Below are 25,037 nucleotides of genomic sequence, written 5' to 3' on the forward strand. Positions count from 1 at the left end.
CGTCCCATAGTGCCCGGCTTACACTACTCGAGTGTGCTACCCTCCGGTATCACCCGGATGCTCTGCCGTAGATTCTCTCTCCGCCGTTCATCCTTGGTCAGGACCATCGAGTTTGCTGTCCTCTTGAACTGAGCCGCCAAGCCCTGCATTGAACGCCGGCTACTCATTCTCTTTAGTCCGGGTCCAGGGTGTGTAGGTGAATCGGGCACCGGCGTAGCTGTGGTGCTGCGAGGCTCTGACGTCGGCGGCAGGTCCGTCGCTGTCGTGCCCTCCGAAACCACCCTCCTGTGCTCGCCGCTCCATCGAAAAACGCGAGAAAGGGCGTCCGAGTACTTGACTCGTAAACGGTCGTCGTCCATTGAATGTGCGTGCATATCCGGGTGAAGCGACCTCAAAGACTGCTTACCCACGGTAGAGCCTGTCCCAGGGCCCAATGATGATGGTGACTGAGGGGTCGTGTTGATGCCCGTGGGTGGCCGCTTCCTACCAGACTGAAGCACCTTGGCCGCAAAACTCAGCCTGTTCTTCGGCGGACGAATAGAGCTCCGCCCTGACTCCATGCTATCTCGGGAAGATCCCGCAGCCTTCTTCGCCGAGTTCGCAATCGATGTCGCCGTCGCGTGGTAAAGGTCCTTGGCCCCCACGTAACTGACTTCCATATGGTTATTTCGCCGTGCGGGAAGCGTCTCGAAGTGGTGCATACCAGGCGACCTTAAGCATCCAATCTCAGAGTCCCGACGGCGCGGGCTCGCTTCGTCAAAGTCCAATATCTCTACCCGAGGCGGTACCGGAGAGGCAGGTATCCATGACGGATGGTTCCTCCGTGAACTGGGACTAAAGTCCCATTCACTGCTATCAGGTTCCGAATCGTCATCGTAGTCGTCGATCAAGCTTAAGGTCCGGGCTGGCTCCGAAGTCGATGCCGGCTTTTCTGAACGAGGCTTCTCTGTGCTGTGGACACTGCTAGACTTGTCGGGTGTAGCGGGCATCAGCGTTTCCAAGACCAACGGTGAACGAGGTGGTCGTGTGGGCGTTGGAGTGAAGCCATTAAAGTCAACATCCAGTCCAGTTATTTGTTTTATCTTGGCCGATGATCGGTGAAGAGTGCAAGGGCTTGTCATTGGTGTAGAGAGACGCCGAGCAGCCAGTTTTCGAATTTCTGGTTCGGTTCGACGACTCTGAGGCGAGCAGCTCCTATGTTCTGACCTTGGTGATACAGGCGATAAGGGAGTAGGGCTATGCTGAATCAAAATTGTGCTGATCTCATTCTCCAGTCTCTCGATTGTCTCGGATCCCTCAGTAGGTTCCAATCTCGAAGGGGACGGTGATGGCGTCGTCCTGGCACGACTTCGCGACCTCGAGGAATTTCTTGTAGTCGATTTTGTTTCGATGGATATAGCTGAAGTAACTGACATGGCCGACATGACAGAAAAGGCCGAAACTTGGCGATAAAACCCTGGGCGGAGAGGAGGCAGCGGTGGGAGAGGTTTCTTGTCGTAAGTGCCTCTCGGTTGCTGGGGAGGCAGCTCGCCTCCCGGCGGTATGGCGATCTCTAAACCAGGCGGGAGCTGGCTGGGAATGATTCGAGGCTCTATGATGGTGGACATCTCGGAAAAGCGGCGGGTTTCGTCGATGTGATGCGGTAAGAGGGAAAACGAAGCAGAGAAGTGTCGCCTAGGACGAAATCCGGGATTCTGGCGCAATATGTCCCATGCCACTGGTAGCCACCGGTTCGAATGACAAAGCTGATGACCGAGACACTTTGATCGGATGCGGCGAGACGATTTTCTAGAAGTGAACTCGAAGTTCTTTGTCGGACTTGTTGACTGAATCGGGAATGGCTAGCTTCGAGGGATTGACTCTGTCGACAAAGAAGACTTCTATGCAAAGTGCAGGCCAAGCGGTATCTATCAGCCTCCGTCAGGTAAGGCCGCTTCGGTTCCAGTCCAAAAATCCGCAGTCTTGAGAAACGTGCTCTTCCTCATAAGATTACTTTCACTGGAACCAGAATTTCAAAGGATTTTGTTTTCGAGGACCGGGATCACTGTATCTATATTCGAAGCAGACAAAGCCCTCAGGCGCCCGCCATCTAAATCAGATATTGCCATGCTGGACGTTGTTTGCCAACCATATTGAGCCACCTTTACGCCATCCAATGAACTCAATTGGTGGCCACACCCATCCCGTTACCTGCTAAAATCAGTTTGCTTGTTTGTTCGTTTGGCCCCATGGTAAGGGATGTCGATGTTCATCAAGAACTCCCCCCGGTCTTGTCCTTGTCAGTTGTTGGATCACAGGGCTGACGCAGTGGTTATCCTGTTCCCTGTGCCACCCCTGGCTTCCCACCTGATGAACCACTTGCCCCATATTAGTCGATGCGGGACGGTAGGACCATGAGTCTAATCGACCTTGACAGGCGCAGAACAAGGGTTCTTCGGTGACCAAGGTTGGTGTGTTATTGGAGGATCCCGCCATGGATGCTTGGCTGGTATTCCAAGGGTCGGGTAGTACTAGCTTCATCAACCGTCGAAAGACATTCAGTCATAATAACCGCGAGCCATGAACATGGACAAAGAAGCCAAGAAAACTGTTGCGCCGCGTGCTGGGCGACAAACACGCTACCCTTTACTCTGAGGGAGCGCCTCAACATTAGAAACCAGCAAGCCGTCCTGTCTGGAGTGGAAGTGAATCGCATGGCCGTGAGTGGCATACATCGCAGTAGAACACGGAACGCTCTCATCTTCTTCGCCACCAAAACTATAATAGCATTGTGCCGTGGAATCGAGTTTCCAAATGTGCGTTGACGACGTTGGTAGCGAGGCAAGTTACGCCCGCAGGCCTTCTTCAAACCTCTGACCCGACACGACGGCTCGAGCTGGATGATCTCAATCGGCAGCTTGGATAGTGGAGTCTCGGCCTCCGTCGCCGACCTCGCCGAACTTTGCAACCAAGTGAAGATGAGTCTGCCAAGATAACCCCGTGGGGCTTCGATAGTGACGAGCCGCTTTTCCCGGGACGAAGGCGATCTTGGAGATCTTCCGCTGGCCTTCTGAGACATGGGGATTGAATCATCGTCTCCCAGTCAGCACCATGAGCCTGACTGAATCCTCCTCTGTACATGCTGGTCTATGTTATTTGTTGGGAGATCTCCAGAGCTTGGCCGTTGAAACTTGGAAGAACCGTTTGAAGGACCAGATCTTGAATGCATCCGGTATGAGAGATTGCACATGGCCTGACAAAACTTCTGATTTGGTAGGCGTTTCCGCGTCATAGAACCGCAAACGGAACTAGATATTACGAACCCCTCGTTCAGCAGAAAATGGGCGGGCCGCTGCTGCCCTGTGTGACGTTGTCTTTGGAATTCATTTTTGGACCCGGTCTTGACCCCGTAGACCGGAGACAGATAGACTTTTCTATGTTTGGCAGCTTCTTCATGAGTTTATTCCATTTCCGAAATTGAGAATCTGACTGTCTGGTGTCATGTATCGAGGGTCCGCATCACATGAGTCAAATCATCTACGGGCTGTCACCAACCAGTCCGTGAGTCTCAGTCAAACTCAGCGATGAGACAACGCCAGCGCCGTCCCCCACTCCGAGAGTGAAGCTTTCACGAAGAAAGTCTTTGAGGCTCAGGGCGAGATCACTTGGCGGGTTCCATCAAGAAGTGGCGCATCAATTTTCCCTGGCTGGACGTGGTTCGTGACGGGCCGCGGACGGGTAACTGTTCTTCGACGACGCAGTAGATGGCAAGACAAGCCGCAGGCCGTGCCCCCAAGCTCCCGGTTTTGAATCGATCTTGATCAGGGAAGTGTTGAAAATGAGCACAATTCTTCCCATTTGTGCAAAGACGAAGTTGGAGAGACATTTCGGAGGTGCTCAAGTCTAATCCACATCGGTCCAGCCCTGGCTAGCCGGTCGGGATTCCCCAGAACGGGCTTTGTGTGAGACCTAAGCAAAAAGGTTTTCCTAAACCAGAGCAAATTCGTACGGTATGCCCAAAGTTAGCGAGCGATGATGGATTGTCGAAAGTCGGACTTTGGTGCCTGGACTGACACACCAAGCCGCCCGCCGTCCCAAGGATCTGCTCAGAAGGATCGCAGGAGGATCGCAACAAAATGCTGCTAGCACGACCTCCTTTTTCGACCGCAATATAAGTCTTTGATCCTCATGCAGGCTCGTGCGAAGGGCTGACATTCCGCAGCTAATTCAAGCACTGGCCCGTCCCGGCAAGTGGGAGCCAATGCCGTCCCATCTTGCGTCTCGATGGCGTGCAGACCATCGCAGAGCTAGCCAAGGGGTTGTCCCCCCAAGCTGCTCTCCCTTGACAGCACCAGCAGTCTAGAAGGCGCCGGTCCAAAATCGAGTCCAGGGCCTGATTTTACGTGTCTCTGGCGTACGTCAGCTCTATCAATCGGCTTCTTTAGATCCAGCTCGAACAAGGAATAATCAACACGTGTTTGTGTTGTTGGAGGTCAATGCTGTAGAAGTTAGCAAGTTGTAGCCTGGCATTTCGTGTTGCATGGCGGTTTCGTCAATAGCGTAGTCAAATGTCTTATTTCTCCAGCCCAGCTGCTCGAACTACTCGCTGGGAGTAAAACCTACTGAGCTCCATCTCGAAACTCTCTTTCTGCATTCCTCTTACATTTGTCTGTCTTTCTCGTGGTGTGTTTGTGAAAACAGGCTCATGTAGCCGCCCCTCCAGTGCGATGATCCGCCGATATGTGAGCCCGTGGCGACGGCCGTCGCGTTTCCGACTCCCCAGCTGGCTTTGGCTGCTTCTCGCGTTGGGCGTGATGGAGTCTGTACTTCATTGCAGGACCTTTAATGCGCCACGGCCAATTACCGAGCAAGATCAGCCCTTCTACACGTCTTGTCGCGAACCAGATGTGACCGGCAAACGTGAGAATGGAGTTTTGGTTATGTTGGCTAAGAACTCGGAGCTCAAGGAAGCCAACCATACAGTTGCCTCTCTTGAGAAGCACTTCAACCGGTGGTTCCACTACCCGATCGTCTTCCTCAACAACGAGCCATTCGACGACCGTTTTATCGAAGCATTGAACAGTACGGCGAGCGGAGGGGCGACATTTGAAGTGATTCCGCAGGAAGACTGGACATACCCGGCGTGGGTCAACCAGACAGCCGCGAAGAGCAGCATCGTTGAGCAAGGGGCGCGGGGCACCATGCATGCAGGCCAGGAAGGTTACCACCATATGTGCCGTTTCTATTCAGGGTCAGTGGCAGTTCCCTAACGTCCAGCTTAAGCTTCTTGGAGGGCGCGTACTGACTTCGAGACCTGCAGGAGGTTCTACCAGCTCGAAGCCCTGCGAAAGTATAAATGGTACTGGAGACTGGAGCCCGATGTCGATTTCCTCTGCTCGATTACATACGATCCGTTTGTGGAGATGGCTAGGCGGAAGAAGGTGTACGGCTTCACAATCTCCTTATGGGAAGAATGGGACACGGTGCCGTCACTCTTTCGACACACAGCTGAGTTCAAGGAGGCGTTCGATCTGGCGTCGTCGGCATTGTGGAAGGCCATGATGGAGCCATCATGGCTTCCATATCCGCTGCGGCCGCTGATGAGTCTGCTGCCACACCGCGATCAATCTGGCGACGCCTGGAGCGGCTGCCACTATTGGAGCAATTTCGAGATAGCAGATCTCGACTTCTTTCGCGGAAAGCAGTACCAGGCTTTCTTCAAGGCGCTTGATGATACGGGAGGTTTCTATTTCGAAAGGGTAAGTGGACTCTCGATGGTCTTTTCATTCAGGATCTTGTGGTGGGCAAAGGATTGAACTTCAGAAAGAAGACTTGGATAGGGAGAAGTTGAAGGATGTCGTTGGAGGATTGGAATGACAAGGAAGCCAAGCTTCTGTCTTCTTTCTCCACCGTCAGGTTCGATGCTCCTCCTCCAAAACTTGCCGAGTCGCATCTTGTCCAACCACATTCTCTCCCCTGTGCCCAAAATCTTGGCAGCCTGAAGCAGATCACTAACCAAGATTTCGCGTTGCATTTAGTGGGGTGACGCCGCTGTACACTCACTGGCCGTCGGCATGCTTCTCGACGCGGACAAAGTGCATCATTTCGAGGATTTCGGATACAGGCACGATGAACTGTTTCAATGCCCGGCTAATGCGCCAGACGGGCAATTGCCTGGGTCTCAGACGCTTGGGAATGCGTCATCATACTCAACGCCAATTGATGGAGGAATTGGGTGCCGATGTGAGTGCGACGGCAAAGTAAGGAGGAATCACAACGGATACTGCCTCAATAAGCTGAAGGTGCCCAACGCTGCGCAGCGACCATGGTTTTCTTGGACATTGTGATGTTAGCTGGAGCGCTTGGATAGTCGCGCGCTGGCAGAGACACACGGAGGTATACCCATGTTTTGTTAGAGCACATAGAAGAACGATTCGTTGATACAGAAATCTAAGCCCCAGGTCGAGGTCTTGTTCAGATCCGCTTCCGTCTAGACCAATAACTCCAGGCACCTCTAGTCACACACGTACATTACAATGTCTATCTCATCAAGGAGGCTGGCACAGCTCCTAGTCTTCATCAGAGTCGTACTTGCCTTGGTAGTCCCCAAGCAAGATATCGTCCACCGCAAGTCCCGACGTGTTGTTCCGCAGCCACTCTGTTTCAATCCGGAAGAAAATCCATACCCATCGTCTGAACACCTCAAGTGACTGCAATAAGAAGATGGAACTCTCAAAGTCGGTAAACTTGTCCAAGTGGGCGTTCAGCTTGAGCGACCAGGTACACCGCAGCATCAAGTCCATTCCGATCACGGCGTAATAGATAACAGGCTGCTGGAAAACAAGCCGCCGGCGAAGCCCGAACGGGTGCTCCGGATTGTTGCGCTCGCGCGCCGACGAGAATAGAGTCAGGTCCCAATCCTTGGCAACATCCCAATACCACGAGTAAAGGGAGTTGACCAGCACTGCCACCAACCATGCTCTGTTCAATCCAGGCGCTGGCTGATCAGCCGGAACACTTCGCTGCAGTGCGCTGAAGATGATAACGGGGAACGCCGTGGCGTATTTGGTGGCGTTGGCCAGATGTTGTCCGCCCCAACCGACTGACTCCTTGTAAGGCGCTCTTCGGACTCGAAAGTACTCGATGATGCACTGCCTGAATCGTATCGCGAATGGCACTGCCATGATGAGCGGCACTATCACCGTTCCGCCGCAGTTTCGGTCCGGTCGCGCAGTTGAAGACCCAGACGGCGTGAAGAACATGCAAAGGATCACGTAAAGGTCTCCCAGGATCTTGGAGTAGCTCGTCAAGACATCGGCGAGCAGGATATCACCGAATTTTCCATCCTTTGCTTCTGCTATGCCTCCGATGATCACGCGTCGCAGCGTAGCGAGGAACCGCGATCGCCCACCTTGCGAAAAGTTGCGGATGGGAACGAAGAAGAGGGCCGCAAGAGCGACCAGGTAGGTCATCGGTAACCAGTCATATTCGATGACGAGGGCGGGGGTTCGACGGGAGAAAATCCAGAAAGTTGAAATCGAGAGCAGGAAGACCGTCGAAAGTACGGTCGCGAGGCGGTAGGTCGATAGGTGATGCGCCGGTTGTGTCGGAGAGGATCGCGAGGGATATCGAATCAGGGAGGGCACATCAATCTTGACTTTGTGCAGGTAGTGGAGGTTGACACCCCAGCCCCAGACGGCTATACCATAGTCAGCGTGTCAGTTCTGCCCGCGCGCAGTCGCAACCTACCGAGAACAATAATGAACCCAATGCGATAGGGTAGGGGGAAGGTCAAGCTGAACGAGTCGAGCTGCGACTCAACCTTCGGATCACCGTCCATGGCTGTCGGTAGGGGGAGAAAGAGGCATCGAGTGAAGAAAAGGAAAGACGGACTCTATGAAGCCAAGATTCGAGTGCGAAGGAGTGACGAGAATATAAAGAAGATTCACAGGAATTGAAATCCGAGTCGCTCAAGACGTGTATCGCAAAGCCTCGAGGTCGACCTGGGAAAGAGGATAGTCTGTCCCGTACAGTTCAGGAGGTAAATTGTCCTGTACGCCTTATCGTTATCGATCGGCAGATGGTCTGTGCCTCAGGGGACCACCACTGACAGGGCTGCAATGACGTCTGGGGTAATTCTTAGGTAACTGGGTCGAGATGCCTCCATGGTCGTCCTCTTTTCTACGCAATACCACGAAAAGAGTATCGCCTGATCATGTTTGGGATGTCATTGGAGCTTTGATTCTTTTCTTGGTTTCTTATCTAAGATGGAGATATATGAAAGAGGTAAAGTTGAGGTTTCCTGACTGGCATGCAAGAGGATGATTTGGGGACAATAAGGCACATATCTCTAACAAACGCGACGCGCTCAAGAGCCGTCGCAGAAATGTGCACTATGATTCAACCTTGAAGTGGGAGGGACATTGAGTATTCCTCACCACTATCGGACCCTGAATGCCGGGCCTTACGGACTTTCTTAAAAGTTTCAGTGTCATATATCCAGCGATAATTGCCGCTACATGCGTGTTTGATATTGTTTGAAACTTCTCATTTGACTGGTAGAATCAGTTCTTTGAATTGAGTTTTCAAGTGAGCGCTTTTCTAAAACTGTGTCATTTGATACCAGAGGAAATGCGGTCTTTCATAATTGATGAGTAGGCATGTCAACGATAAAGTGACTTAGAAGGCGCCACGCATCAGAGCTGTAACATTTGACGGCACATGGGCACAAGGCTTCGACTCCAGGCTGTTCCGGGCTTAGATGGAGAGGGCATTATCGACTAGATCCATGTACCGCGGGCTAGGTGAAAGTAATAGATCCTGAGCAGTAGAGTATGTTTCCGTAGAAGTTACGTCTTCCTCGGGCGCTTCTTCTCGAGGCACAGTATCTTCCTTCTCCGGCCTGCGTCCGGCGATATAGCACTTAACTCGAGGCTTGTTAGCCGAAACTCGACAAAGAGGTGAGACTCATTGATTAATAAGGGTTGCGGGTGAGGAAGGGTTCTTATCCTAGCTCGTAACCTCCTACGAATAGTTAGTATTTGATGTCCTTTCGTACTTTTATCAGGGAGATTTCGATCTCTTCGCGGGTTCGCTCACGGCCTCGGGTAACCAAGGCCATGGAGAACCCCTTCAGGCCGTAGCAGTGGTGGTGTAATTATTATTTCTATCCGGCATTTCCTCAGAATAATGGCCCCCCTTTGATTCAGCAATACCAAGCAATGTAAACATTGCGGCCGTCTTCTAGGCAGGAGACCTTGAGCTCCCGTCGTGTTGCTCACGGCAATGGCGTCGATATAGTCGTTGGGATCTAGCTCAAAGTATTCTCGGCTGAGCTCACCTTCGTACCATCCATCATGACCCTCGGAAAGATAAAGCTCTTTAAGGAGTCTCTCTGGAGAACGGGAGTAAAGGCGATTCTGGATATCAATGTTAGAGAAGAAATGCCGCTGCTTCATAGCCTCGCCCACTCCCTCTCGTGTGTCGGGTTACTGGGTCGTTATTCTTGTCGGCCGTTTGAAGTGAAGTTGGTACTGCCAAGCAGGCACATTCCACAGCAGAAAACGGCCTCACGGCCCTGGCACTCGGATCAGACTGGAAGGTAATGAAATGGGGTCGAGATAGTCCGTATCGGCTCTCTCACTGATATCCTGTGACTGCAAGTAACTGATGTTCCCAGAGCGGGTATGTCTTAAAGAACATCTGCGTATTGTTGCTGTTGGCGATGGCGGCTAGGTTGGCTGGGACGATCTGTAAAGTTACGTGCCGTGCATGTAAGTCGTAGATGACACCAGTAGACATGTCGACATGATGACAGCTGAGGAGCAGCGTTGCTTCGAAGTCTTGACTGGAATGCAGGCTGACTTCTTGTGATACGAATTAACAAGGAAGGGTCAGGATTCTATTTACATTCATTTCCGACGTATTTCATGTCGAAGCCTCCTAGCACTATATTTTTATAATTTTCCGCCTGTTTTCATTCAGCTTGGCAGCAGAAGTCACGCGGAGACCTTCAAGTCAGCTCACGGCCTCTAGGGAACTATGTCAAGAGCTCTCTATCGTCTAAATATTGAAGACTTCAATTTCATCTGACTTATTTTCAAGAAACTCTGGTGGAACTCCCAATCTGGAGAAAATCTTCATTCGCTAGCTTACCAGAACAAGTGTTCACTGGGAAGTCATCAAGGTTGAGTAATCTCAATCCCCAACAGATGCGAACAATAAGGATTGTCCCGCATGAGCCGAACATCACTGTCGTTGGTTCGTCTGTAATTTAGCGAAATGAGCAAGCACTCGTTCACGGGTTGGCTCCGCTGATGAAGCGAGACTGTATAGTTGTTTTATAGATCACACGAGTCTGTAGTGAGGTATGTCTAGGGGCAGAAGGGCTTGGCTCAGAGATTACAGCATTTGAATTGCAGTCTATCAACCGCTCACTTGAGATATCTAGGTGATTGAAATGTCTAGCTTCGTTGACAATGGGAACAGCTAACTAGGTACTGAGGTATCCTTACAGGCCCGTCATGGCCTCAATCAAAAACAAGCTATACTAGCACTCCAGCAGAGAAAAAAAAGAAGCGAGTAGAAACCGACAATAAGCCACTCCAAACGACGAAGATGCGGCTCGGGTTCCCAAATCATGCTTTTCCCACCCTCCCAGGCCGCAACAGCATCTGGTATCTCTCCAGCCTCCCAATTTACTCCAAACGCCACTTGGCAGAGTGCCATTTCCAGGACCGACCCCAAAACGTAGTCCAACAGAGAGAGAAAGAACGGTTACTTTACATGCCAAGCCTCCAAAAGCTATGCATTAATCGAGTGGTCTTCGCCAAAGCAGGCAGCGATCGTCTATGCCTCCACCGCAACAGCCGGGGCGCCAACGGCTGCCGGCTCGGGCTGGTTGAGCTCCTCTTCCTCGGCGATCTCGCCACCTGCTTCGCGCTCAGCCCAGGCTCCCCAGAGGCCACGCTTGGCGCGGACTTTGATGGGTGCACCGAGGGTCTCGCCTTGCTCGACCTTGATCGCGTCCTTTGTGGCCAAAACGAGGCATTCGAAAAACATCTTGGTGGCGTCGGCCTTTGTCGTTCTCCCCTCGGGCAGGAGGTCCTGGAAGACCACAGCAGTCTTCTTGCGCTTGTCGGCGTCGTGCTCGGCATCGGGGCCAAAAATGTCTCTGAGTACGTGAACAGCGTGCTTGGTACCCATAGAAACCGGACCACTGTCCTGAGGGTGAACGGCAGGAGCTGTTGTCTCGTCAAAGTCGGGCATGGCGCTTCCTTCGCGCGAAACAGGTCGACCGGTGTTGTCGTCGTCTCCTCCAAAAGCGATACCCTCCTCATCAGCTGGAATCTCAAGGATGGTGCCATCTGCTGCTATGCTTTGGTTGCCCAAACCGGCGTCTTCGACAGCAAACGCATCATCCTCTTCGACATTCAGGCGAGGCGACTTGGATGTGGCGCCGTTGTCACTCTCCACATCGGCAATTCCACTATCCCGCTTCCTCTTCAACTCGTTGGATCGGCTGACAGCCTCGAGCGAGAGCATACCTCTCAGCTCAGGTGCCCAGCCGGCACTGCGACCGTCAAGCATGATGTTGGAGACGAAGCCGCCACTCTTTTGCATCTCCATAAGAGCCAGAACGAACGGATCTCTAGGCAAGAACGATTGAGCTCTGAGGATGTTGGCGTGGTTGGCTTGTTGGTCTTTGATGTGAGTGCTTGAAAGCATCGTCTGCTCGTCAGGCAACAGAACCTTCCTCTTCTTGGCTCGTTGAGGATGACGAATGACTGTGTGCTCCTCCTCCTCATCTGGCTCGTAGAGATCTGTATGTTGGATACGGGAGTATTCCTCCTCAACCTCCCTCGCGAACTCCGGGTCGATCTCTGACAGTGGTGATTCCGAGATACGACCACGCGGCATATCCAGAGGACCGCCAGCAAGGCCAGGAACAACAGATTGATCACCGATGGGGAACTGGAAGTCGTCATCGCCCATTTGAATGTCGCCCTCCTCGTCAGCGATACGGACGGTGTCGTCGCCAAAGTCAAGGTTCAGACCCAGTGAGGGCTCACGCTCGGTCTGGTCCTTGCCTCGCGGCATAATGTCGAGCTCGCTGAACATGTCGTCTTCAACTGAGCGAGCCAGAGGCGCGTCTCTTCCCATTTCGATAGTCGTATCCATGCGGGTGGGTCGCTCATCAATGTCCATGCCAAAGTCGAGTTCAAGATCGAGATCTTCCATAGGAGCGAGCTCCAGTTCGTCATCGAGGGTGTCTGCCTGGTTAAGGAATTGGCTGTTGTTGAAATCCTCCTGAAGGTTAATGTCGCGGTTGCTAACACGCCCCTTGCGACCGACTGGCGTAGCTGTGACATCGTCCATTTGCGACAAAAGCCAAGCGGCATCAGGAGGCGGTGGAAGATCCAGGTTGTCTAGTGGAGTAATCTTGTCAGGCAGCAGCAGCGCTTCGCGGTTGTTGACGTAGAGATTGGCGACTGCCATATCGTGATTGTCACTCGAGCGGAAGGCCTATAAAAGTCAGTAAGACGCGTCAGATATCCAAGGGGGAGGCAAGAAGCGCACCATCTTGATCTTCATTGAAGCCTCATTGCAGTCCTCGAGCAGATAACGGGCTTTACGATTGTAGATTCTGACAACACCAAGCAGCAACTGGCCACTTAAACGAAGAGCCATCGGGGCCTGGCCAGGCGTAATGATAGCCTCTACACTGTCCGGCAGGTTGGACTGCAAAATGTGCGTCTTTGAAAGCTTGCGCTCAATGTTGGCCGACAACCAAACGCGGGCCAACGGCCCGCTCTTCTGGAGGAGCGTCTCCGAATAGAACATGGTGACGACGACGGTTCGTAACGCGAGGGTGTTGATGAGAGAGGCAAGAAGCAAGAGCTACTGCTCGTAAGGTATATAGGCAGCGACGCGCGCCGGTGTTGGAGGGGTGGTTGTGGAAGCTCTCGTAAACACGAAAACGCGTTGTTATGGGGAATCGGGTCGCGTTGGGGATGTAGCGGTCGGGGCGAAGTCTAACACGCGCGGAGTTCGAGGCGCGGTGACATGAAGCAAGTCGTGATGATCGCGTAAGGCTGAAGAGTAAGTTGCAGCGATAGCAATAATAGCAAGAGCGCGATGTGCAGCGATGAGGGAGATGGAGGAAATGAGCAGGAGGGGGGGAGTCAAGGTGTGGTGGTCTTCTCTCTCGACGCCGTGCCGGTGGACGCAAATTGACGGGGCTGGGATTGGGCAGGGATTGGTCGGCGCAGAATTTGGTGGCATCAGCCACATCACGTGAGACCGTTGCTCCGCTCTTGGATCATCCACTCGCTGACCCGGCGACCATCCCGGAAGCGGCGGGTCAAAGGTACCTTTCCGTACTGTGGCGGTGTGAAGAGTACATGGCAGGGATGTCGACTTCCCATGTCTTATCTAATCATTTTCAGGTACGAGGAGGACCGGAGCTTTACCAACAAGGAAGCTGTAAGTCGAAGCAGGCACCATGCATGGTGAATACCACTTGAGATGTCCAGGTACCGCGGAACATGCAGCTCGAGTTGGGTTCCTAACAGGATATCCTTTTGCCTCGTTCATCTCACCCACAGCGCATCATTCATGTGTGGTAAACATCTGAGCTGCAGCTACTTCTGCAAGCTGAGCTGAGGAATCTCGAGGCGAGGAGTTCCTACTGCTAAAGGTCCGTTTGGAGACACACATGAGATGAAACCAAAAATGGGTAGTGTGAGCCCTCGAGATATCATTGGAGGCCCTGTGTCTCCAATTTGAATCCCCAACATGATCACCATGCCTTGGGACCTGGAGGCCCTGGCTAAATCTGGCGTGCGGCAAGTAAAATTGTTTTTCAAAGATGAATGTTGGTGTCACCTCGCGCTGCAATATGAAAACTCTGGAAACTCACTTGGTGCAATTGACCTTGATGTCGAAAGGTCCCGTGCATTTTCTCCCCCATACAGACATGAGCAAGGCAGGAGTAGTAAGATAGATACACTGGCATTGGCACACAGTTGCCAAAGTTAGAACAGTTCGTTCATTTGCATACCTATGGCTTGGATGACTTGACGTTGCAGCCATGAGACATGTAACTGATATCGTGCATGCCCATGTCTGGATTGCTTACGGCACTCAAGCAGCCATCCACGGGGATGTGCGGAGCGGCGACACTGCTCCCGAGTCCTCGTTCCAGGGCCCCCTGTACAACAGCCACGGACCCGCCGTACTAGGCGTCGCGTTGGCACGCCGCACGCCCTGTCCCTGGGACCAGATTTGGCCATGCATCTGCTATCCCAGCCGAAGGCACACGTTTTCTCATCTTTTACCACGACATCCGCTTGCCTTCACCCAGTCACCAGCTTTCCGCGAAACTATGTCTTCGGACCTAGCTCCCCGCAATTGATACCTTGGCGACAAAGGACCTTTCGTCCCCCGAAATCGAACGTACCCTGACATCCGACGACATATTCTTTCGCTTGGGCGCATGCCTCCTTTTCGCCTCGTACACTGACAGATGATCGGCGCTGGGCGTTCTGCAACTATCCCAAGGTCGTGACCGAGGTATTTCTGCCTCGCCATACGCAGACATGCAGTGGCCGTGGCATAAGAGGAAGGACTCCAACGATGGCGAAGCTTTGTTGCCTCTGGCGGCCAAGATGCCGAGCATCAACGGTTTGACCATGGAACCTATGGAGACGGAATCATCGCGATCCAGGCCAGGCCATATTCGAACCACATCGGCGCAGTCAAGAGTAACGGTCTCCCCTCAACTTCCGTATCCTCGATATATAGCTAATTACTGTCTACATAGAGCACCGCCGACGAGTTTTCCTGGATGAGTTCCGCAGAAGCCGCCAGCCGCCTTCAAACGTCCCTCACTCACGGTTTATCGCCCACCGAAGCCTTGACCCGACTCAGCGACTATGGTCCGAACGAGATCCCTCACGAACCCCCAGAGCCGCTATGGCTTCGTTTCATCAAACAATTCCAAGAACCGCTTATCTTGTTATTGCTTGTGTCGGCCGGAGCATCTTTGTTTTTGGGCAACATGGATGACGCAGTCAGCATCACAGTAGCCGTGACTATCGTGGTCTCGGTCGGTTTCGTGCAAGAATACCGGTCAGAGAAGTCGATAGAGGCTCTTAGTCATTTGGTTCCGGCCCATGCCCATCTGGTCCGCTCAGCTATCAGCAAGACACCCGGCAGCGCCAAAACTCCGACTTGGCCGCCACAGGGGCCTATGGACGGCACAGAGTCAGTTGGGTCTACCACGCCTGGGGAAGAAATGCTGGAAGCAACCTCATCAAAGGTCATGGCCTCGCAGCTTGTGCCGGGAGATTTGGTTTACTTTACCACGGGCGATCGTATTCCGGCGGATATTCGGGTCACCAAGGCAGCAGATCTCACGATTGACGAGTCAAATCTCACCGGAGAAAACGAGCCTGTGCGGATCACCGCAGAGACGAAGGCGCGAAGCCTCTTGTCCCCTGCATACGGCGCAGACACGCTCCAGCTTCCGAGCCCATCCGCCTTGTCCGACAACCGTGATGCAGGTGGGAGTGGCGAAAATAACATCGCCTGGATGGGCACGCTGGTGAGGTCCGGTCACGGCCAAGGTATTGTGTTTGCAACAGGAGGGCAAACCAACTTCGGAACAATTGCGACCAGTGTGTCTGGAACAGAAAGTCCCCGTTCGCCACTTCAACTCTCCATGGACGACCTAGGCTCTCAGCTCAGCAAAGCCTCATTCGTTGTCATTGGGCTCATTTCGCTGGTCGGCTGGCTTCAAGGAAAGAAGCTGTTGGAAATCTTCACTATTTCAATTTCTCTTGCTGTTGCAGCTATTCCGGAAGGCTTGCCAATCATCGTAACTGTCACCCTGGCTCTTGGCGTTCATAGGATGGCTCGCCATAACGCCATCGTGCGCAGAATGCCCAAGGTAGAGACTCTGGGCTCAGTAAATGTCGTTTGTACCGACAAGACAGGTATGTGGTGAAAGGACTGGATGGAGATTGAACCAGCTGATTGTTGACGTGCTGCAGGTACTCTTACCATGAACCACATGACAACCGCCAAAATGTGGTACTTCGGTACTAACGACGCCATTGATGTCGAGTCCGATGATGAGGCGACGGAAACCAAGCCTGATCCTGCTACTCTGCGTATTTTACGGATTGGTAACATTGCGAACAATGGTCGCTTGGCACAGCAGTATACCGAAAACGGTGCAGCTGCAAGAGCTGTGTTATCGTCAACCCAAGGAGCTGACTTCACATCGACTTACACGCGCTGGTGCGGCCAACCTACGGACGTTGCCATGCTCGACTTGCTTGACAGATTCAAGGAACATGATGTTCGCGAGTCTATCGGCCCGCGTCTGACGGAGACCCCCTTCAGTTCTGAGCGAAAATGGATGGGTGTTACCATTGGAACTAACGATAAGGAGTTCGCCTACATGAAAGGATCCATTGACAGAATTCTCGAAGCATGTGACACCTATCTCACACGCGACGGCCGAGAGATTGTCCTTGACTCTACGCGTCGTGAAGAGGCCCTGCAGGCCGCCGAGACCATGGCGTCAAAGGGCCTTCGTGTACTTGCCTTCGCCAGCGGCGCGGTATCTAGATCTAGGGGCAGAGCGGCACTTGCGCCGACTAGTCGTACCAATACCCCCCAACCCGTCGACGAAACCTACAGGGGCTTGACGTTTGCTGGCCTGGTCGGCATGAGCGATCCGCCAAGGCCAGGAGTTGGCAAGTCAATTAGGAGACTTCTGCGCGGAGGCGTCAGAGTCGTCATGATAACAGGAGATGCCGAGACGACCGCCGTGGCGATTGGCAGGCAGCTTGGCATGCCGATCGCGAAGCCCATCGAATACGCCTCTAATCAAGCTGCAGTTCGTCCAGTCCTGCGGGGAGAGGATGTTGATAATATGTCAGAAGAGGAGCTCTCCCATGCCATTCAGCACACCACCATCTTTGCTCGCACGAATCCAGACCATAAGCTCAAAATCATTCGGGCTTTCCAGGCCAGAGGTGATATTGTCGCCATGACTGGAGACGGTGTCAACGACGCTCCAGCACTGAAAAGAGCGGATATCGGCATCTCGATGGGCTTACACGGAACTGATGTAGCCAAGGAGGCTGCCGATATGATTCTGACGGATGACGATTTCTCAACGATTCTTCGAGCAATCGAAGAGGGCAAGGGAATCTTTAACAACATCCAGAACTTTTTAACATTCCAGCTGAGCACGAGCGCAGCTGGTTTGTCTCTGGTACTTATCTGCACAATTCTCGGATTCAAATCGCCGCTGAATGCTATGCAGATCCTCTGGATCAGTAAGTCTTTCCGTTTCTAGAGAACTCTGTGCCCAGACTAACAGTTTTCTAGACATCATCATGGATGGCCCACCTGCTCAGTCTCTTGGCGTAGAATCCGTTGACGCCGATGTAATGAATCGGCCTCCTCGGAAGCGGAACGATGCAGTCCTCACAAGGGCTCTGCTCTACAGGGTCATGACCTCGGCATTCATCATCATGGCGGGCACGATGCTCGTATATAGACGCGAGATGCTTGCGGATGGCGAGGTTAATCGCCGCGATACAACCATGACCTTCACTTGCTTTGTTTTATTCGACATGTTCAACGCAATGGCCTGCCGATCCGAATCAAAGTCGGTTCTGCGAGGCGAGGTTGGGCTCTTCTCGAATACCTTATTCAACTGGGCGGTCTCTCTCAGCATTGCGGGCCAGTTGCTTGTCATTTACTTCCCTTGGCTCCAGGAGGTTTTCCAGACGGAGGCTTTAGGCTTGTTCGATCTGTTGGGGCTTTTGGTGCTTTGCAGCACGGTGTTTTGGGCGGATGAGTTTAGAAAGTACTGGAAGTATGCCAGACGGCGCATGGGGGGCGGTTACAGTCAGGCAGTGTAGACCAAGACGTGGAAGCATCACTCATGTGAAGGTACGGGGGAATCGTACCAGTCAACGGCCTTAGCATATATGTAAAACTCTGAATACGGTAAATAATTTTAACGGCCTTTTCGAAATTCAATTGCAAGTTCACTACGTGCTTTCGTCTGATGCTCTGGAATAGGACAGCTGTGCAGATCAGCCCAAAGTTTGTTCCTCCCTTGTGCCCACACCTTGACCTCGCTTATCGGTGAGCTAGGTTCACCGAACCTCTTACCTTGCGCTTCGGGCCAGCTAACACCTTGACCTGGACCTCAAACCTCACGGCACAGACAACACCCCCCTACCTCTGCTGGCAGGCCAAGGTAGCTATGCACCCGTCAGCTAGCTCGCGCCAATGTCAACACTCACGAATGGCGTTTCCTCCCATCGCGCGGAAAGCGACAATGCCGCCGACGGCGCACATAGCAGCACTGCGGCCCGACCCAGCAGTAGCAGCACCAACAGCATCTACGCAGCATCGAACGTCGCCGAGGTGCGTGCTGCCCTCGAAGCTCTCCACGTCCGCGAATCGACGATCACAAGCCGTCTCGACGCACTCCTCGGCTCCCAGGCCGACCTCGCCCGCGAATTAGGACGACTAGACCTGCTGCGCGCGGGGCTCGGTAGTCAGGTCATTGCTGCCCGGTCCGTTGGCAATGACATGCTCTCGACGGCCGCGGACACGGCGGGGCGGCTGAGCAATAAGGTGAAGGAGCTGGATTTGGAGAAGAGCCGGGTCGAGGATACACTCGAGGTTGTGAAGCAGGTTGTCGAGCTCAAGGCTTGTGTCCAGGGCGTCGTGGGCAGCATGGGTGCCCCGCAGGACTGGGAGGCGGCCGCGGCGTACCTTGCGCGGGCGGCGCAGGTGCCGGAAGATATCACCAAGGGCAAGTTTGCGTCGTCGATTGTCCCGTCTGTCGAGGTTCCCGATCCCCCTTGGGTGACGCTCGAGAACGCCAAGGAGAGTCTATGCGGGCTGTTCCTCAGGGAGTTCGAGAAGGCGACCAAGGAGGGAGACGGTGCCAAGGTGACGAGATTCTTCAAACTCTTCCCACTCATTGGAAGAGGAGATGTTGGTCTGGACGTCTATGGGCGGTATGTCTGCCAGGGCGTGGCTGGTACGGCGAGATCGGTATTGAAAGAGAGTCCCGGTGTCCAAGCGAGGAAAGAGGGCTTCTTCTATGCGAATGCTCTCACCAGATTATTCGACCATATTGCTCGCATTGTGGAAGGCCACGGAGGTCTTGTGGAGCTGCATTATGGGTCTGGCAAGATGGTTCGTGTCATTGAGCGTTTGCAACAGGAGGCCGACGTACAAGGAGGCATTGTCCTCGACTCGTGGAGTGATGAGCGAGACGTGGACAGGCGGCTGAAGGACGTCAAGAGCTACCCCTTTTCTTTCTTGGTGCAGAGCTTCCTCCCTCAACAGAGAGGTGGAACACCGCGAGTCAACTCGCCTGCCATGGGCGCCGGCGCGAACCCGCGAGCTAGTGAGGATGAGGGCGTCAACATGAAGGAGGTTGACGGCCTTCTAAGTGAGATCGCAATCATGCTCGGCCGGTGGTCTCTATACTCCAAGTTTCTAGCAGGAAAGACTCGCGTAAGTTGATTGCTTCCCTACTCCAACAAACACGTTGCTAACAACTCCTTTAGGACCCATCTGCACCCGACGATGCTCCGCTGTCTGTGCCGGAAGTTGTCGTCAAGTCCAACCTCAGGAAGAAGGTTTCGGACAAGCTTACATCCCCTTATAATATCATGATGACTTTCTTCTTCCGAAGATCAGTCGAAAAGGCGTTCCAACTGGACGAGTCACCAGCGAGTAGCCTGTCTCTCAGTATGAACAAGCACATCGACACAAACCAAGCATTCATCATCTCCGCTGTTGACGACGTCATGTACGTCGTCAGTGCCGTTATCCAAAAGTCAATTTCGACATCTCAAAGAGACGTCATCTCATCCGTCATTCCCACCATCGGTCGCGTCCTTGGATCAGACTTTGTCGGCATGATTCAACGAAAGATGCGAGACGAGTCCTATCCCAAGCCCATTGTGCAAGGGGGATTCCCGCCAGAAGATAGAATCATCCAATTCATCGTCCTCATCAACAGTCTCGATACTGCCAATGAGTACCTTGGACGAATCATCACGACCAACGTCGGAAGCACAAACGACCCTCCGAAAGCAAACGGCGATGCTCATGAGCCATCACTTAAAGACACGTTTCCGTTCGACAAGGACGTTGCTTTCGTGGCTTCTGCTCTCAACACACTGCAAAGCTCCTTCACCACCAAGACCACCGAGCTTCTCAACGAGGGACTGCAGGTTCTCTTCAAGCAGGTCGTCCAACCACGCCTTCGGCCTGTGCTCAGCGACACCTTCCGCGACGTAGACTACTCTTTGACCGAAGAGGAGCTGGCCGAGTTCGCTCAACAGAACGACGAGGACGAGGAGGAGATGCTAGACCAGGTGTCCCGTCGCTTCGAGCACGGCTGGGACCAGCTCATGAAGCCCGTGGCGCGTCTCATGACGCCTCATACCTTCACAACGCTCCACGACCTGACGGCGCGATATCTCTCGCGTGTGCTCGAACGCAGGGTCTGGGACGCCCGGGCAAACGCCTATGGTGTTATCCGCATGGAGCGCGACTTCTCTAGCATCGTCAGCACCGTATCCAAGGGAAATTACGGCGTCAGAGAGCTATTTGCGAGGGTCTCGCAGATCTTGATGGTGGCTAACATGGAAGAGGAGGAGTGGGAAGAGATTTCTGCTCAGCCGGATGACGGCGAGGAGGATGGTATGATTTGGGTTCTGACTGAGGATGAGAGGCGGCGGGCGAGGCATCTTACGTCAAGGGAGCGTAGAGGATGAAGTTCCATCTCGAGAGAAAGAGAAGAGATGCGGTATTCGTTGCTGAGAGAATGAGGCTTCTTTGTGAAGGGGATGATGGGCGGGTTTGGAACACAGAAAAGCTGATGAGAAATGACCTCTTTTTCACTCCAGCAAAGCGGCATTTCACGACGATCAAGATGTTTGCGTGGGGGTGGGTATCCAAGATACAAAGAATATTATCGAGACTGTTACAAGCATTTGTGCTGTCTATTGATCTACTTGACATGATGATGAACAGCACGTGTCAGGGGTGTATTGCTCTATGGCCGCACCTGCTATCGAATGTGACAGCTCGAGGCTCCTTCCTAATAACTCGAGAATTTTGCCTCATCACACAATCCTGCCTCTTTCCTAGTAGGAGCCTACCCGCCCTGTACCTTCCCACACTTGAGGCTTCCATCCCAATCCATATTCTAATCTGGGCAAGAGAAATCTTCTCCCAATCATCACCACCTTCCACCCGCCATCCTCAAGCTTCCACTTCTTCCATGTCATAGCCCCCTCCCCCCCCTCCGACCACGCCATCGAAAAAGCGAAGAGATGGTGGCGATATCGAGACTACGAGCGAATGTTTCGAGCATTTGGTTTGCATGCCATGCGATGTCCTTGAACAAACCCCTGCCCTCAGCTCTCGGTTAACGTCTATTGAATGCGTTGACATTCATGACAAGACTGACATGATGATGGGGCTCATCAGTCTTGAACACTCGACCTATAGGACTCGTCAGTGTCTTCCTCTTCGCCTTTACACTATTGAAGGGGTCAGCTTACATCAAGAAAGCTGCCTCAGCTCTGACGGTCGGGCTGATCTGGAGGAGCTGCAGGATTGACATATTCAAGGTCATATTGCGAAGCGTATCACTGAGATGTAAGTACAGATCACCACAACTACTTGAACTATATTCGAGCTGATCGAACCCTAGTAGCTCGGAACTCAGTTTCCCTTGATCATATATACCCGTCATCTATCGAGTACGAGCGCATATTATTAACGGGTTCGTGAACGAATTATAAAAGCAAGGCGAATGGCTGTACAAAATAAAGACCCTGGCATGTGATATCGACTATAGTTATGCTGTTAGGTAAAGTACTGTGAAGGTAAGTATGTCAAAATGTCCGCCAACCATCCCTGGTCAACAACCTTCGCTCAGGTTGAGACTCATCGTGCTATTTCGGGGACCAGTTTTCAGAGATGTGGTCTACGAGGTAGTTCAAAAGGATTCCATCTTCTAATTCTCAAGACGCTGTTGAGCCAGCGCATGACTAGGAAATGACTTTGAAGAATCTGCCTCTGAGGCAAAAGCTCATCTACAACAGACACAGATTTATCGTGTATTCTCAGATCGCTCCAGTACATTGCGAGCTGTCAAATTGCCATTGTGTTTCCTCGTTCAAGGCTTGGACGGCATGTCTTCAACTCCGGTCAATGAAATATCGAAGGAATCGTCAGTTACACTTGTGCAAAGAACCGAAACGAGTAAAACTTCCAGACAAGCAGAATATGTCGGATAGCGAGAAGCAGGCCCGCAGATGTTAAGCGTTTGGATGTTCGAGCCAACGCCTGCCTTAGAGCACAAGGGTCTTGATACAGACGACATTCCGAATGCTCTCGACTAGCTGGTTCATGAGCACATCTGCGTTACCGCTGACTGCAGGTCGAATCTTTTCAACTCTGTCTCAACATACCGCCTATGAGTGAACGAGCAAGACGGACGGCATTGACTTCGTCTAGGTATCTCATCGCTAAACGCTCGTCACATCTCTAGTCTCCCATAGGCAATAGTCTGACATCGTCTTGCAGCGCGCTCGCGGCTGCAGTAGAAAGTATTACTAGCGATCCCATCACCAACCTTTGCAGTCTATTCAGAGAGTAGAGATCAAGTATAGTCATGAGTCCTCCATTTTTTTCAACCACTGGCTTGCCTTTGCTATAACTATCTCTCTACCCAACTTGAAGATGTCTACGGGCTTGATCTCAAGTCTCAGTGCTAATCGAGTGAGCTTAGTCGTTGGGAGAATGCTTGGCACACTGACAGGGTCCAAGTTCCGGCGTTTCAAGGGTCACCCGCGTAGAGACGGTTCGAAACTAGCCATCGATGACGACCGCCGCTCACCTGAAGACACTGAAGGTTCGGCAGCGTGGAACCGTTTGCGGGCCGCGACAAGAATACTCTACGATTGGTGGCGGCCAACGACGCCGCGTCGTCGACTACCCCAGGATGGCGGTCGAATCACTTCAGGATCCTGAACAACTTCGAGCTCGGACCCAGGCTTCGATGCATCATCTGCTGCTCGATCGAGACGAACTCTTCTGTGCGTCGGCGGAGTCTCGAAGCTGCCCACGACTTCGGACGGACCACCATCCGTCCAATTCACCCGAGTCAGAGAACCTACACTAGCATCTGGCAGATCGCAGCATGGTTCCAGAGGGACTGTTTTGCAATAGAGACGCCGAGGGGACCGAAGAAGCAGAATGGTGGGACCCTGAGACTTTGCATTGCACCAAGTCTGGATGCATTCCATGACGCCCATTATCTGCCAAGATGGCCCGACGACGTATACCAACCATACATTTTAGACGACTTGTATTCGTAAAGAGGCGCTGAGACAGGCAGCGGCTACATGCCTCTTCGGTAGCGGGAATGCCGGCCTGAACAGAGACCCTCGGTCCCGGAGCGGTAAGGAGCCAGTAGCGGCAGACTCCAGAGACGGACGGCGAGCGGAAAAGGCGCGTGGCTGGCGCCATGACGCCAAATTTCACGCGCAGAAGGACTCGGATCTGCAAGCGACGAGTATTTTTTCTCTTTCTCAATTCTTTGAGTGGTCGCAGGAGAGTATCCACGGTTCCCACTATAAGTGGATTGTCCCATCAGAGTGGGCAAGACGCAAGACCACGACATCGACATGGTGTTAGTAGGTGGGTTTTGGACATGGATTCTGGTCGACCCTTGACATTCTGGGGTCCTTTGCCGGGTTCTTGAATATGCGGAGCTCCTACTTATGTAATGCGGGACGTTGACTGGGCGCAGAGATCGATGCGATATTGACCTTTTGACAGTCACGCAACAGTCACCATTGGCTAGGAGGCATAGTATTAGGGGGGGTCAACTCCAAGCGTTGCCATCGAGTGGGAAAAGACCCAATCCCTCTAAGTTTCTTGAACCACCTTCAGCACATGTCTCGAGCGGACGGCTGAATCTAGCAGCGGTCAAGAACGGGCGCCCGGGTCCGACTGTCGTCATGCAAACCAGCCCGGGTTACAGTTAGTCGTTTTTGGAGACATCCACGATTCACAAGCTCCTCCAATCTCAAACGGTAAACCGGGGTCCGGAGGAGGAGCAGCAGCTGGCGCCAGAAGTGACTCCCGTGAGCCCGCCCCTCTCCGATCGCAATTCTCCTCTTCCACGCTTCACCCTTGGCCCGGCATCTGGCAGCTTGGTGTGGACGGAGATCATGCCAGGATCTGGTGACGGATTCGGGTTCCTTCAGGCGCCTTAGCGAGAGTTTCCGACGCCCAGGTTCAGCCCATGGCGCCCAGCCCGGAGCATCCAGCCTTCTGCAGACTGCGTGTGTGCTGTACGACAGTTTGCTAGGCCCGCATCCCCCGAGTCGGGTCTGCCCAATTGCCTGATATCTGAATCCTTGAATTATTACGGACACGCGAGCGCTGAGTCGTCGATGGACCTGCTGAGTCGCTGACGCCGACGACCACTTGCAGAAATCGCAGCCGTAAGGGGTACGGAATCCGCTCAATCCCCACCTGCTTTCGCTTCACCCTTGTGTTTATGTCAAGCGCGAACTCCATTTCAATGCGTTGGATGAGGCAGGAGACTACGGAGTAATATGCACATGCCAGCCTCAGAAACAGGACAAGACAGCGCAATTCAAGGCACAGCATGCAGCGAAGAGGAGCAGCAGTGAGGAGTCCACGGACAAGCGGCATATTTCGGGCGACTAAACAGCCTCTTCCATTATTTTGAAGCTGCTTGCTTGCGCCGTCGCTGACTCATTTGGGGCGTTGCTGAGCTCGCGATGTTGTGTTTCGCGCGGGTTCGCTCAATCTGGCATCCGAGGAAACGAAGAAAGCGGATATGGACGGTGGATTTGAGGTGTTGTTGTCTTGTTGTGTTGTCTTGCCGTCATTCGCTACGACGCTACAACAATGCAGCCGCCCGTGGGAAATCACCATGGCAATCCGAT

At 53.0% G+C, this 25,037-nt stretch overlaps 6 protein-coding genes across 6 annotated transcripts; 3 read left to right on the plus strand and 3 right to left on the minus strand.

The window, feature by feature from the left end:
• Positions 1–23: 23 nt before the first annotated feature.
• On the minus strand, positions 24–1,607 carry BDZ83DRAFT_574853 (uncharacterized protein; the record flags this gene model as incomplete). The annotated part of the gene is made up of 1 exon (XM_060504747.1): positions 24–1,607. One exon carries the CDS (start codon positions 1,605–1,607, stop codon positions 24–26), a length of 1,584 nt encoding a protein of 527 aa, XP_060366290.1.
• A 3,099-nt stretch (positions 1,608–4,706) lies between these two features.
• On the plus strand, positions 4,707–6,326 carry BDZ83DRAFT_575034 (glycolipid 2-alpha-mannosyltransferase; the record flags this gene model as incomplete). The annotated part of the gene is made up of 3 exons (XM_060504769.1): positions 4,707–5,230; positions 5,300–5,738; positions 6,018–6,326. The coding sequence occupies 3 exons, from the start codon at positions 4,707–4,709 to the stop codon at positions 6,324–6,326; spliced, it is 1,272 nt and encodes a 423-aa protein (XP_060366291.1).
• An 87-nt stretch (positions 6,327–6,413) lies between these two features.
• BDZ83DRAFT_616875 (EXS family protein) lies at positions 6,414–8,020 on the minus strand. The gene is made up of 2 exons (XM_060507999.1): positions 7,729–8,020; positions 6,414–7,678 (listed from the first exon to the last, which is right to left on the minus strand). Exons 1-2 carry the CDS (start codon positions 7,817–7,819, stop codon positions 6,549–6,551), a joined length of 1,221 nt encoding a protein of 406 aa, XP_060366292.1. The 5' UTR covers positions 7,820–8,020; the 3' UTR covers positions 6,414–6,548.
• Positions 8,021–10,827: 2,807 nt separating this feature from the next.
• BDZ83DRAFT_650638 (Rec8 like protein-domain-containing protein) lies at positions 10,828–12,822 on the minus strand (the record flags this gene model as incomplete). Its single annotated transcript, XM_060510388.1, has 2 exons — positions 10,828–12,504; positions 12,559–12,822. The coding sequence occupies 2 exons, from the start codon at positions 12,820–12,822 to the stop codon at positions 10,828–10,830; spliced, it is 1,941 nt and encodes a 646-aa protein (XP_060366293.1).
• A 1,501-nt stretch (positions 12,823–14,323) lies between these two features.
• On the plus strand, positions 14,324–18,055 carry BDZ83DRAFT_697019 (calcium-transporting P-type ATPase). The gene is made up of 4 exons (XM_060511377.1): positions 14,324–14,744; positions 14,804–15,977; positions 16,035–17,333; positions 17,386–18,055. Exons 1-4 carry the CDS (start codon positions 14,580–14,582, stop codon positions 17,922–17,924), a joined length of 3,177 nt encoding a protein of 1,058 aa, XP_060366294.1. The 5' UTR covers positions 14,324–14,579; the 3' UTR covers positions 17,925–18,055.
• Positions 18,056–18,146: 91 nt separating this feature from the next.
• BDZ83DRAFT_697024 (COG4 transporter) lies at positions 18,147–21,126 on the plus strand. The gene is made up of 2 exons (XM_060511378.1): positions 18,147–19,545; positions 19,599–21,126. Exons 1-2 carry the CDS (start codon positions 18,301–18,303, stop codon positions 20,814–20,816), a joined length of 2,463 nt encoding a protein of 820 aa, XP_060366295.1. The 5' UTR covers positions 18,147–18,300; the 3' UTR covers positions 20,817–21,126.
• Positions 21,127–25,037: the final 3,911 nt, after the last annotated feature.

The sequence above is a fragment of the Colletotrichum acutatum genome (genome assembly GCF_030867785.1).
Source record: "Colletotrichum acutatum strain CBS 112980 chromosome Unknown BDZ83scaffold_34, whole genome shotgun sequence".
Lineage (NCBI taxonomy): Eukaryota > Fungi > Ascomycota > Sordariomycetes > Glomerellales > Glomerellaceae > Colletotrichum > Colletotrichum acutatum.

Bases quoted from the DNA above. Each gene is read 5' to 3' on its own strand.
- BDZ83DRAFT_616875 (XM_060507999.1), bottom strand. From the start codon at position 7,819: ATGGACGGTGATCCGAAGGTTGAGTCGCAGCTCGACTCGTTCAGCTTG. The intron at 7,679-7,728 runs GTAGGTTGCGAC...ACTATGGTATAG, and splicing joins TGGGTTCATTATTGTTCTCG to CCGTCTGGGGCTGGGGTGTC.
- BDZ83DRAFT_697019 (XM_060511377.1), top strand. From the start codon at position 14,580: ATGCAGTGGCCGTGGCATAAGAGGAAGGACTCCAACGATGGCGAAGCT. The intron at 14,745-14,803 runs GTAACGGTCTCC...CTGTCTACATAG, and splicing joins CCACATCGGCGCAGTCAAGA to AGCACCGCCGACGAGTTTTC. The intron at 15,978-16,034 runs GTATGTGGTGAA...GACGTGCTGCAG, and splicing joins CGTTTGTACCGACAAGACAG to GTACTCTTACCATGAACCAC.
- BDZ83DRAFT_697024 (XM_060511378.1), top strand. From the start codon at position 18,301: ATGTCAACACTCACGAATGGCGTTTCCTCCCATCGCGCGGAAAGCGAC. The intron at 19,546-19,598 runs GTAAGTTGATTG...CAACTCCTTTAG, and splicing joins TTCTAGCAGGAAAGACTCGC to GACCCATCTGCACCCGACGA.